Here is a 14,548-nt window from a genome sequence, read left to right as displayed (position 1 = left end):
GTACAGAAACAGCATTAGTGAAGGTTACAAATGATCTTCTTATGGCCTCGGACAGTGGACTCATCTCTGTGCTTGTTCTGTTAGACCTCAGTGCTGCTTTTGATACTGTTGACCATAAAATTTTATTACAGAGATTAGAGCATGCCATAGGTATTAAAGGCACTGTGCTGCGGTGGTTTGAATCATATTTGTCTAATAGATTACAATTTGTTCATGTACATGGGGAATCTTCTTCACAGACTAGGGTTAATTATGGAGTTCCACAAGGTTCTGTGCTAGGACCAATTTTATTCACTTTATACATGCTTCCCTTAGGTAGTATTATTAGACGGTATTGCTTAAATTTTCATTGTTACGCAGATGATACCCAGCTTTATCTATCCATGAAGCCAGAGGACACACACCAATTAGCTAAACTGCAGGATTGTCTTACAGACATAAAGACATGGATGACCTCTAATTTCCTGCTTTTAAACTCAGATAAAACTGAAGTTATTGTACTTGGCCCCACAAATCTTAGAAACATGGTGTCTAACCAGATCCTTACTCTGGATGGCATTGCCCTGGCCTCTAGTAATACTGTGAGAAATCTTGGAGTCATTTTTGATCAGGATATGTCATTCAAAGCGCATATTAAACAAATATGTAGGACTGCTTTTTTGCATTTACGCAATATCTCTAAAATCAGAAAGGTCTTGTCTCAGAGTGATGCTGAAAAACTAATTCATGCATTTATTTCCTCTAGGCTGGACTATTGTAATTCATTATTATCAGGTTGTCCTAAAAGTTCCCTAAAAAGCCTTCAGTTAATTCAAAATGCTGCAGCTAGAGTACTGACGGGGACTAGAAGGAGAGAGCATATCTCACCCATATTGGCCTCTCTTCATTGGCTTCCTGTTAATTCTAGAATAGAATTTAAAATTCTTCGTCTTACTTATAAGGTTTTGAATAATCAGGTCCCATCTTATCTTAGGGACCTCGTAGTACCATATCACCCCAATAGAGCGCTTCGCTCTCAGACTGCAGGCTTACTTGTAGTTCCTAGGGTTTGTAAGAGTAGAATGGGAGGCAGAGCCTTCAGCTTTCAGGCTCCTCTCCTGTGGAACCAGCTCCCAATTCAGATCAGGGAGACAGACACCCTCTCTACTTTTAAGATTAGGCTTAAAACTTTCCTTTTTGCTAAAGCTTATAGTTAGGGCTGGATCAGGTGACCCTGAACCATCCCTTAGTTATGCTGCTATAGACGTAGACTGCTGGGGGGTTCCCATGATGCACTGTTTCTTTCTCTTTTTGCTCTGTATGCACCACTCTGCATTTAATCATTAGTGATCGATCTCTGCTCCCCTCCACAGCATGTCTTTTTCCTGGTTCTCTCCCTCAGCCCCAACCAGTCCCAGCAGAAGACTGCCCCTCCCTGAGCCTGGTTCTGCTGGAGGTTTCTTCCTGTTAAAAGGGAGTTTTTCCTTCCCACTGTAGCCAAGTGCTTGCTCACAGGGGGTCGTTTTGACCGTTGGGGTTTTGCATCGTTGTTGTATGGCCTTGCCTTGCAGTGTGGAGCGCCTTGGGGCGACTGTTTGTTGTGATTTGGCGCTATATAAAAAAAAAATTGATTGATTGATTGATGTTCATATGTCATTCATACGGATTACATGCTAGACGCAATTATCGGGGTAATTTTGTGCAAGTCATGATTTATGTGCCATTTATGTTTTTTACTTTGAGATTCATACTCTTTTGTCTTCTGGTGTGACAAGAAATATGTGTGATCTTTTATTTCACAAAAATGAGGGTTGTCAGTGTATAGGACAGCACAATTGCTTGCTGCAAAATGTAAAAGACAAAATAAGTATGTCCATTCTGGGCTACTGTAGAAACATGGTGTTGCAATAAAGCAGCCTCCATAAGGGGGCGTGCTCCCATGTAGATATGAAGGGCTCATTCTGAGATAATAAAAATGTATTTGTTTTTGCCGGTAATTATACATTAATGAACAGATGGTTATGAATAGTATTTTCTGTTTATGGTAATAAATATCCCTAAATCCCAAACAGTATAGCTGTCAGTGATTATGGTTGTTTGTCCTGTTAAATAACCTATTTTCCCCCCACAATTTCATGAAATCATGACATGCTTGTCTTTAATTTAAAGTAATGATATTTTGTTGTGAATGTGTTGTGTATAAATTTGGACATGACCCATGTCAAACTCGACAGTTATTACAATGTTGATGTTATCCAGTGTTTGCACTGGCATCTATTATTTCTCTTGAGACAAGAGACTAAACTGAAACAACATTCCAACTATTAATCTAAATTCTTCTGAAAAATGGCCCATGGATGAGTGCTGTGAAAAAAGCCAGACATCTGACCCATTTGCTATTTCCTTCAATACACGCCTGCGCAAAGTTCTTTCCACTTTCCCCGAATCCATTCTTCCCTGTTCTGTCCACTTTGCTTTAACAGTGGAAGGTGTTAGTTATTTTCTAGACTAATCCGGGCCATTATTCACCTCTTCCAGGTGGAAGGTAGGGAGGACAGCGGTGCATTCCAGCTGTAGTCTCTCCTGTTTGGAGGGCTTGGCAGGTTGTGTCTGGCCCGGCGGAGGGGATGGAGAAGCGAGGGAGCGGCCGCTCTCCTGGGAGGGAGGTGGAAGGGAGGGGGAGGACTGGTGGAGAATGGAAGCTGGCACCGCATTATCTCTAACAGTTGGTGCATTCCTTAATGATCAAGTGCAGCATCTGTGATGAAAGTGTGTTTATGTGCGTCTGTGCGTGTGTGTCTGTGAGCTGGACAGAGTGGTGGGCACAGCTAACCTCAAAGTTAGATTTGATAGCTGCAAATATGCTAACTAAAACATTAAATATGAAAATTGCTAACCCGATAACCTCCTGAAACAACTGTCTGAAGCTACTCCTAACTGCTAGTGTTGACTGTATTTATTTAGCTTTTATTTGGTCTCCTGATAACCCACTAAAACATTTTGCTGTAACTACCCCTAACGCTAACTTGTATTATATGAATTTAGCTTTTTTTTTTTTTTTTTTTTTCTTTAAACCCCTGCAACACAAACCTGAAGTTTTAGTATGTTGATGGATAAATGGCAGCGCAGTGGCTTAGTGGTTAGCAGTGTTGCCTCACAACAAGACGGGATCGCTTCCCACTTGTGGCCTTTCTGTGTGGAGTTTGCATGTTCCCCCCGTGTTTGCGTGGGTTCCCTCCTGGTGCTCCGGCTTCCTCCCACATCCAAAGACATGCAGGTTAGGTTAAATGGAAAAGTTAAATTGACCGTAGGTGGGTGTGAATGTTTGTCTATATGTGGCTGCCCTCTGATGGTCCAGGGTGTACCCAGCCTCACGCCCTATGACTGCTGGGATAGGCAACAGCTCTCCTCAACCCCAGCGTGACCCTTAATTGGAGTAAGCAGGTATAGAAAATGGATGAGTGGATGGATAAATAGTAAATGGACTGCATTTGCGTATATAGCGCTTTTTCGTCTGCATCAGGAGCTCACAGTGCTTTACAATGATGCCTCACATTCACCCATTCACACTCATACATCAATGTCAGGGCACTACCATGCAAGGTGATGTAAATGTGGAGGTTGTCAAAAAGGGCTAGCGTGCCAAGATCAGATGATGAAGATGATCATAAATATTTAAATGAACAAATAAATCCCAAAAGTCATAAATGGATAAGAAATATTAAAAAATGAAAATACATATTGAAAATAATTTTAAGAATTCTAATAAATTCATTTAGTCTGGCTTCTCTTCCTTTTGCTCCGTGTCCTAGAGGTGATGCTTGTTGCCTTTGCATGAAATGTTAATTTTGCTTATTGAACAGGACACTGCAGTCTGGTTTGAACCCTGCGTGATATTGCTGGATTTGACCACTTAGGGGGACTTGTGCTCCATTGCGCAATATATACACAGCATAACTTCACATGAATAAATGGTGTTCTGTTTTGTTTTTCGGCTGCAATCACTGAAGCAGTTGCAAAAGGTTTTTTTTTTTTTGGTTCCCAGTGGAGAAGAAAAGGCAAAGCTGATGGGAGACGTGTCGGCAAGTGTTAGCCTACACAGCTAACCAGAGTATTTCCGTTCTCTCGCTTGCAAAACCGCCTTGACACGTTTGAGCTCCGGATCATAAACAAACTGCAACACCTGTCCACTTTCCCACCACATCGTCACTTTTTCTTTGCATTTTCACGTTGTTTGCATGTAATTTGCTCAAAAATCCATTGAAAATGCTGTGGGTGGTCCCCTGGAAGTAGAGAAATTACATCATGTGTGTCATATTTTACCCCTTTAGAGCCCGCCCTCAAACGAGACTGCAGTACCCAATTAGTGTACAAGCATCATCAAGAACAAATGTATTGTTTTAGGGTTTACAAATGCTTTTGACTAGTCAGCTTTATAAAAAAAAGTTAACTGACTTAAAGCTAGTGGAATTAAATTTAAGGGAAGCTAACTGGTTCACTAATGGTTTTCAAAGTTATCTGAAAAGCTAATCTGCTAACGAAAATGTTAGCTTCATTAATTAGCTGTTAGCTGAATAGCTGAACTGTATCCACCACTGCATATTAGCACACATTTGCTGTGTTAAATTCCCCTTTACACCACAGTTAAAAAGAAGCCCTTACTGTGTTTAAAGAGAGAAAATGTCATGTGCTGATGTTCTGTCTGAGGATTACAGTGTGCTGGGTCCAGAACAGGAAGCTGTCTCACCCAGGGGTGAGGAGCAGGGAAATAGAGCTTCACCCTCCCACCCCACTTCTCTCACCCTTAACCACCAGTTTAAAATCTGTGATCGATGTGCCACACAGGGAGTTAACGCACACAAACACACACAAAACACAAAACACACACTCAGCCTTTTTGCTCTCCCTCACTCAGGGTCAAGGGGACAAACTGTGAGTTTGGAATTGGAAAGTCAATAAAGCAGAAGCGATGTTATAATGACCCTGAGCTGAAGATGTCCTGTCGACCCCCCTCCATCACATTGGAGGAAGTGGACAATCAAACAAAACGGTCACTCTGCTTGATCTCCCTCAAAGCCATCCTCACACAAGGCCACGAGAACTGCTGACCCCTGTTACTCCCAGTTCCTCTGAAGTCGGTGTTTGTCAGAGGGAGCGACAGTGTTTGGATTGTAAAAAGCAGAGAACAAGGGATGTTACTCTGAATAAAAGCAAACAACATTGGTGTACATTCTAAACCGTATAAATCTTCTCTCCTTTTGATGTGAGGAATGATAACGGTGTAATTTGGAGAGTCCAGAATCCTGCTTAGATCAAATCCTCATCTCCACTTCTGCTGTTTTCTTGCTGTTCCACATTGTGTTTAAATTGGAACCACGAAACCAAACTCACACAAACCTCACTCATAGTGTCAATGTAGAAGCACATGAACTGTGTCCTTTCCTTACCTGTTCAGTAATTATGCAGTTTGATATGCAGTTGGGCTTCATCCTGGTCCCCCAGGGCTCTGTGGTAACCATTATAATGTGCACTGGTTTTGCATTTTGCTCCCATTCTGGAAAAACACAGCTGTACCAATAATATTGTGCTCGTGCATAATTTCATAATGTAAACCCGAAGACAGCTTCTTTGTGACAGGGGCACATTGAAATCAGTATCGTTGTTTGATACCCGCACATTCACCTCTGGACCAGAATGAACTGGCACATTTTAGTGACACTCAGTGGGACAGCATTAGTACAGATGCATTCACATATAGTAAGTATCCATCCATCCATCCATCCATTTTCTATACCCGCTTACTCCAGTTAAGGGTCATGGGGTAACTGGAGCCTAACCCAGTAATCACAGGGCGTGAGGTGGGGTACACCCTGGACAGGACAACAGTCATTTGCAGGGCCACATATAGACGGACAAACACATTCACACCCACAGGGACATCTATGGTCAATTTATAGTTTCCAATTCACCCAACCTGCATGTCTTTGGATGTGGGAGGAAGCCGGAGCACCTGAAGGGAACCTACGCAGACATGGGAAGAACATGCAAACTCCACACAGAGAGAGCGGGAAGCGATCCCATGACCTTCTTGCTGTGAGGCATCAGTGGTAACCACTAAGCCAATGTGCCCCAATAGAGTGAGCAATAAGAATAAAATAATATAGCAAAATTATTACAGCTTTCCTTATTGTGTCAAGAAAATACTTTTTCCTATGGATTTGAAAATGTTACTCACCTTTGTATGTTACTTGTTGCCCACTTGTACGTGTGTGTGTGTGTGTGTGTGTGTTATATGTGTTGATGCTGATGCTGCACGTCATCACATATACACACTACAGAATTGTCTTGGGTACCGGATGGGAACCACCCAGGCAGGTCCGGGTTCATCCCCACCTCATGAAAGTAAGGCTGCAGCCAGGTGAGACCATTGGTGTCCCCTGGACCTTCACCACCAGCTGGGGTTCTCAGAATTGAAGCATTGCTAGATCATGCTCAGAGACACTAGCAACATGCTAAAAATATCATAGTTGATACTCCGTCATAATGCGAGTCATTCTGCACTTCTGAGTCCCAGCTTCACTAAGTAATTGATTGTTTGACAAAAAGTCATTTCAGCCTCATAAATATAGAGTAAGGCCCAATCACAGTACTCTCCCATCTCCCTGCTTCTTGATGTAGGATAAGTATGTAGGATAAAATAGGAAGCGCCAGGACAATAAAGACTTCGGTCTTTGTTCTCCTGCAAAGGTATTGACATAGCCATACACTTCTGTCTACATGAAAGGGGAAGGGCACTTGTTATATTTGATGGTGGAATTTCATTTGTGGCAGATTGGACTAGCATACTCAAGTCTGTGTGTCCACTACGAATTTTGAAGTTGTGGAGTGAATACAACACAAGCAGCACAAATGAATGATCATGTGCCACAATGCTATGTGTTAACTACACCTCATTACAGTTGCCATATCAATAGCTTTCACATCACTTCGGTCCTGCTGCACAATCCAGAGGTTACCACAATTAAATCAGTCTGTGAGAAACTGCATTGTGATTGCTCCTGAAGAACACTTGACAATCTACTGTATAATGCATGGCCTAAATCACATACTGCAAGACATCTGGGGCCTGTCCAACTCTACTTTTCAATTTACATGGTGTCTAAGTTGAACACAAAACAGGTTGCAGTGTGCAACAGGGTTGCATTTTATCAAGGGTTAATCAAGGGTTCTTGTGAGGAAAAGGTTCTGTTCATAAAGGATCAAAATCTCCCTGAGGTGAAGCATTTGAGTGCTTCCTGCAATACCTCCTCCTCCAGTTACACAAGCTCTTCCATACTTCATGAGGGACAGACAGCACGGTGACCAGACTGGTTGTGTGGGGAAGATTATTAAAGTTTTGTTTTTTCCATTACATTTTGATTTTATTTCAGTTTTTTGTTTTCAGTTCATTTTGTTGTAGTTTGATGCACCCGTGGTCACTGTTGAGTGTTTAAGTGGAGTGTATGTACATCATAAACCAGCCTATGTAATGTATATTCAGATGTTGCGTTTGACTTCAGACCAGGGTTTTGGTTTGTATGGGGCATCAGCTTTCTTTTGCCTTCCAGTAGCAATGAGCCGTCACAGCTTCTGACCACATCTCATCTTAAAACCAATACGCCCACGAACACACTGATAAGGACAAGTGCACTTGCTATTTAAAAATGTGGGCATGAAAATAGCAAGTGGAATGACACAGGCACTGTGCCCTCTTTTGCACCAGATGGATGATCAGGCCCATTAAGTTTGTGAACATGAAAATTGTGCAAATAAATTGCGTATTTATTTATTTATTTATTTATTTATTTGTGTGTGTATGTGTGTTAGCTTTGGCTTTACATTAAAATGCACCATTCTATACAAAATAGAATGACAGCATACCTTGTCCATAATGATAAGATCAGTGTTGTTTTAGACATTAGTACACATAGTTCATGTCATCATGGGGTGAAGGTCAGAGACACTGTTGGAGGTAGCGGCTGACAGTAGTGGGGTAGAAGTTTGATGCTGTTAGATGGGAACAAGCTGACCTCTCGGTGGTGCAGTGATGTGGAGGCCTGGCTCATTGGCTCACTCTGTTCTTTATCAGCTAACCCAGTGACAGTATGGCAGACTGCAGCCATTCCTCTTCTGATTCATTATCTCCTGGACAAATATTCATTATTTTCATTGTTGGCAGCTATGTGCACACTTCAACATACCCAATCTCACACTCTACCTTCCCCATAATGTGTGTCTTCACCTCTGCTGTATGTCTGCTCCGCTCCTTCATCTTTGAGTTTGTTTCACTTGTTCAGCTGAAACAATTTTTTTTTTTTTCTGGGAGCCATGTACTTTAATTGTAAAATTTACGACTGAAAAGAAAACATCTGGAAGTGGTTGACAGTGTAAAGTGGTAAAGGCTCTAGTGTAATTTTCAACGAAATGCACACCACATTGGTGGTCATACCCTAAGAGTGTTAGTGTTAAATCACAGTGGGTAATTCAGGTGTCTACAGGTGTTAAACTCTATTGATGAATGAGAAATGGAAAAAAAGAGTTCTTGAGTAAGTAGCAGTATTGTTGCCTAGTAGTTAGAAAATTGTAGGTTTAAAGCCAACCTGGTATCTGTGTGAAACCTGTCTAATTGTTTTCGGAAAACTCTAAGAGTTAGCTCGATGACACTATCAGGGTGTTAATAATGAAACATTTTCAAAAGTGTGAAAATAACAGTTTACTTTGAAAGCATCATGGGTGTTAAAAATCACATAGTGGGTGTTAAAGGGGAACTCTAATTTTAGATGTTTTGATTTCAGCTGTTCACCTGGGACAAGATACTTTGTCCAAGGTCAGTTTTGAGCATTTAGACTGTCATGGGCTAAAACAGGTATGGCAGCAATGTCATTAGAAGTGTCTGGTATCATGGAGAAGATCCATACAGAGGTCTATGTGTGCACGTTTCCCTCAGTAAATACAAAGAACCTATCAAAAACAAGTTGACTTACAAATCAGTTATTAATGAGGGAGTCATTCTTGTAAAAAGAACAATGACTCCCTCATCAGCAAAAGATTTGTTAAGATAGTGAACACAGCATCACCAAATAGCAAGAAGGCTAAGGTAAGTAGATGCTTTTATAATCAGTCATTTTAATAAGATTCTTCGCATTTATTGGGGTAAACATTCACAACTGTACCTCCATAGGGATCCTGTCCGTGTTAAAAGACATTCATGACATTTTCACCTTTGACAAGAAGTGGTTAACCTTTAGGTTTTTACATTGTATAGCTGTTTAGCTTGCAACTGTGTTTGTGTTCTAACTAAATACTATTTTGTCACTTGTGAAAAGTCAAAACCAACAAACATCAAAATTAGTGGCTGCATTTAAAAAAAAAAAAAATCCCAGATTTCTGTTTTAATTATAATCTGATGCTTTTGCCACAAGCAAAATGTTGGTTTGAAAAGGTTTGTTTTAGATTTATGAGATGTGTCGCAGAAGTCGACATCTGAACTAAAGTGTTCATTGCAGAGTTGAAAATACAGTTTCATATATCACAAACAGACTTTAAATGTCAGACAGTTTACACTTAGAGTTGATACTTTAACACTATAGGAAGTGCAAAGTTATCTTGAATAGGTCAAAATGATTAAACTGAGACATATATGTTGTACTTAAGTTAACACTGAGTTGTATTAACATTGATGACTTTTCTGTGTAAGAAGATTAATGCTTTATTATTATTATTGTTTTGTTTGTTTTTTTCAGAATCCTCATGTATGGAGAAACTGCTTTCTAAAGACTGGAAGGAGAAGATGGAGAGGCTCAACACAAGTGATCTTCTGGCAGAAGTAAAAGGTAGGAACTCAGTGACTGTATGAAACTGTGCAGATTTACCACACAACAGCACATTTAGTTGTGTTGAAAAGTCCCTCATTCCTGTCAGACATCCATGATCTATGCACAGTATAATCTGAGAAACAGCCTTGTACTCATGAGTAAAACAAAAGCCTTTGGCTGCCCTTCTCCATTCATTTCTCTCTCCCCTTATCTTTTGTTGGAATGCCCAGCTCAGTCCAAAGTACTGTTTCCAAAATTCCAACCCATTTCGGCCCATTCTGAGGCTCTCTCTGTTGGTCAGTGGTTTATTGTTGCTGTTCCTTCACACCGCTCAGGTAATCATTGAACTCCCAGTGTGCTTGATGTGTACCACTCGTGGCTGAGCTGAGCTGGTGGCTGAGAGAGGAGAGGAGGCTCTGCGGAGACACACGTGGAGTCTTCTTCTCGGCGTGCCTTCATTTGAGTGGAATGCTTTGACTCAGACGGTGAACGCCCTGTGTAGCGTATCAAGTGCTGCACGGCAAAGCACAACTCAGCACTCCCCCAAAGTGTGTGTTTATGACACGGGAAGGTGAGTTTAGGATAGGCCGGGCTGCAGCTCAGTCCTTAGCACTGACTGTTACTGAGAGCCCGAGTGTTTACACGCTACAATACCAGCTGGCTGATAACAGCAGGCTGTCACTGTCTCACCTTTACCGATTGCCTTCACCCTGCAACTCTTTCTCTCCTTTTTACATTTTGGGGAGTTTTCCACCTGAAAGTCTGGGAAAAGATCCATATCAAGGTTCATGGTTTCATATAACTGTTGCGGTTAGTTTGGTTTTATATTGCAATCTCACGTTTGCACAAAAGAACTTTCTGCAGTGTCCTTACATCCAGTCATCATCGTCAATGTAGGCTTCATCTCCTTATACTTGACGGTGATTGTTTTGTTGATGTGTATGGTTCTGACATTGGCTTTTTTTCAGTTTGGTTGATAGTTCAGTTCAAATAGACAAAATTTTATGCTTCTTTTCAAGTTGTCGTTTACATTTTCTTCTAACCGACAAATTGCAATAACATTGCCTCCTCCTCTCCCCATGTGCTTCCATGTGGCTCATTATTATGTGCATTTTGTTTTCTTTTATTGTTCAATGGGTGATAACCTGCCTCAATTTCCTGTAATGGTCTAAAAATCCAAAAAATGTTCACACTGCAAATGAGCTAAACCATCGTTCAGTTTGGTCCAAACCTTTCACACGGGGTCTGCGTAGAGTTGCATTGTGCTGCATATGTAGTTCACATGAATGACATGAATGACTGCCTATGTTGCGCACAGGGGGGGGTTGGTGCTTGGTCCGCCTCTTCTTCTTCCATGGTTTTCAAGTTTCACTGCCAGCAAAGTTCGGCAGAGTCCAGCAGGATGGATAAAATCTAGCAATGCAGGTATGTACTGATAAAAAAAAACTAAAAGGATTTTTCACCAGACTGGCGTAGGGTAGTAAACAATTGCAGAGGCTTGGTGCACAGTAGTGCAGTGTTGAATAGACTTGCATATGGCAGCGGAGTGTTGCGTAGGCTTGCGTAGAACACTACGTCCAGAGCTCTAAGCTGAAAGTCCATGAAAAAAATTAAACATGGTTAATTTTTTGCATCCATTTCACAGAACCCTTTGCATCCCTTAGCGTATTGCCACGTAGGGCTTCATAAGCTCAGCATAGTCAACACTTTGCATTATGCATCTCTGTGTTGGCCCAGTGTGAAAGGGGCTTAAAGGTCCAGACCAAACATGGTAGGTGTGAAAGCACCCTAACAAAACAATGACCTTGACAAAATTCCTTTTTAAAATTGTTAAATAGCTCACAAAACTATTCACAATACCTCCTGTGTGAAATATGTTCTCCAGCTGTGCAGGTAATGTTGATGATTAAGTGCTTCTTTGAAGACACATAAATTAAGGTTGTGTTTCTTTTTAATTATTGAATTACACTTTTGCCACATGCAGAGGAAAGGGGGGAAAAAGGCACTAGAATGTTGTAATAAGTATATTCATCGGCAATAAGCATAATGAGTTGGCTGATAAATCACAGCTTGGTAAACTAGATTCATTGTACCTGCCCTGGTATACTGTAAGCCACTGTAGATCAAAGTGCACTGGGTGAAATGTTTAAAATGATTTAGCCTTTTGAAAGGCGGTCTGTTAAATTACACACAGGGTGTTTCTGCTGTTTGATGAATGGGAATAGGAAGGTTACTTGGTGGTCTGTAAACAGGTAGGGAGTCTGATAATAAACACTATGGCCTATGTCTGTTGATGAGTTATGGAGACAGTCTATACACCACAGGTACCAATATAAAAGCTTCTCCTATCACAGTGGCAGCCTTAGATTTTTAATTAGCATACCATTTCATATGACCGTAGAAATTTCAAAGGGCTGCTTTGTGCTTCCCCTTACAAAAGTCTCTCTCACCATGTTTGATGTCTGCCTGATGTAAATATGGGCAATTAAAAAGAAGCCCAGGGTTGGAGACGCACAAGGTCTGCCTCATTAAAACAGAGACAAAGGTACAGAGCAGAAAACACCTTATGATTAAGATATAAAGTGTTATGATGAATCACAGGCTCCATTAAGTGTTAAAATCAGTACAAAAGATGAACATGCCTGTAGGTTTAAAGGAATGAAGGAAAGTGCAGAATAAAGAATGACATGCAGATAAAGACTACAGTACCCATGGGCAGAATGGCCTTGTGCATTGTGCGTCAATCGCTCACCAAGTCCTCTACCAATTATACCGAATACCTCATCTGCAAACTTTTGACATTGTTCTGTTAAAACCTTGAAAGGTCTGCAATTGTATTCTTGCACAAACAAGTGGTAGAATCTGGCTGGTGCAAACTGTCATGAAGAAGGAAAAAAAATCCTAAACAATAAGTGTAAGACAATTTGACCTGGGGCTTTACCCATGAAAAGTAAGACATTCTTTTACTGCCGCTGTGTTCAGACATGCCCAGAATAGTTGTTGAGGTGAATCCGTACAGTAAACAAACATAACAAAAGAACTGTATCAACAACATCGGTGCTTCACTTTTCAAGGAGTGATCGCTAAATCATCCAGCTATATGTCACAGATGACATGGCCTTAATTATAACTTCTTATCATGTAGTTTTGTGCTTATAAACTGCTATGTTCTAATGTTGTTCCTACAGTACTTGAGTCACTTGAAAAAGGCCAATAATCCAGTCAAGGTGTTGTTCTCAAAACAGAGTCATAGAACTGGATTATTAAGGGTTAATGATTTAAAATCTTCATCTGCTTTTTCTTGCCTGCTGTTAAGACTTAGTATCGGCACGGTCAGGCAAAGAGGAGACTTTGAGAAGGAGCATTAGTGGCGGATTTCTTTTCAGCACTCAATTCCAGAGGTAACTGTTTGTTTTCATACCTGAGCTTAGCTGTCAATCTACAGGAACAACGCATAGGGAGATGAAATCTCCCGAACAAAACCACAGAGCAAAAAAAGGAGGCTTGCTGGAAGAGGTCCAAACCACAGAAAGTAGCAGATAATAAGAGGCAAGGTAGAAAAAAGAGAGGGAGAAGGAGAAAATCTGAGAGTTTAGCCTGAGAAAAATGGCATACATCATTTGTTTTAAGATGCTCTTGCACATATTTTTGTACATATACAATGTATCGTGGCATAAGAAAGATAAAAAGCCTGTTTGATGCATGCTGTCTCTGTGCAGCTCTTTCAGCTTCAAACTCAATTCAATTCATTTATCTAGCACCAAATCACAACAGAGTTGCCACAAGGCGCTTCAGATGAACAAACAGGTGACAGTGGTAAGGAAAAACTCCCTCGGATGATATTGAGGAAGAAACCTCAAGCAGACCAGATTCAGAGGGGTGACCCATTGCTTAGATCATTCTAACAGTTACAAGGTTTTTACAAAGTTTTATAAAGCTGAAGCAACAGGAAACAGGAAATCAAAACAACATAAAAAACAAGCTGCAATTGTTGAGCTGACATGCAAGCATTTATGTCGCAGGCAGGGGGTCATTCACCACATGGGGTTGTGCCAGTGTTCATTCCTCATGCCGTCAGTGGGCCTGTCACCGCGGCAAAGTATATTTCAAACACAGACTGCAGTGTGCTGCATCAGCTTCAGGCATGGCATGTCGTGATCAGTCCAGCATCCTGTGGTTTGCTGCTGTCAGTCTTGTGCGATATCATCGGTACCTCGGACAGAGAGAAAAAGAGCAGAATCAGTCGGCCGAAAAAAAACTGCATCGAAGTTATAATTCAACAGAATGAAAACAGAAAAGAAAACAGAAATGTTTAAGTATTCCTGCTGAGTGCCTGTTTCACCTCGTTGTTTTTGGGGTGGGAAAAAAAGCAAAATGTGTCTTTACTGATGTGTAGTTAGATTGTAACACAAATTGTATTAAGTCTGTTGGAATTTGCTAAAAAAAAAAAAGAAGATTAAAAAAGGCAGCTTCAGTGCTAATGCACAAAAATCGGTGCTCTTGCACTGCCATAATCAATTTGAGGATGGTGTCTACATGACACTGGCAGGGTATACACACACACACACACACACACACACACACACACACACACACACACACACACACACACACACACACACACACACTGCTGCTGCTGCTGGCAGATAAGTGGAAGCTGTTTAGAGGAGAGAGGACACAGGACAGGGGGGCAGCTCGGACTGTTTTGATACTGG

The 14,548-nt window shown here is 41.1% G+C and overlaps 1 protein-coding gene across 5 annotated transcripts in view; it reads left to right on the top strand.

Moving 5' to 3' along the window:
* The window catches only part of sox6 (SRY-box transcription factor 6), a 419,745-nt gene that overhangs the window by 215,646 nt on the left and 189,551 nt on the right, over positions 1–14,548 (top strand). For all 5 annotated transcript variants that reach the window (XM_034191205.1, XM_034191199.1, XM_034191191.1 and 2 more), the window contains one exon: positions 9,762–9,851. In XM_034191205.1, the coding sequence (XP_034047096.1) occupies positions 9,762–9,851 (90 nt within the window). The remainder of the gene's footprint in view (positions 1–9,761; positions 9,852–14,548) is intronic.

Source organism: Thalassophryne amazonica, chromosome 2 (genome assembly GCF_902500255.1).
Source record: "Thalassophryne amazonica chromosome 2, fThaAma1.1, whole genome shotgun sequence".
NCBI lineage: Eukaryota > Metazoa > Chordata > Actinopteri > Batrachoidiformes > Batrachoididae > Thalassophryne > Thalassophryne amazonica.
This window is presented reverse-complemented; position numbering and strand designations above follow the sequence as displayed.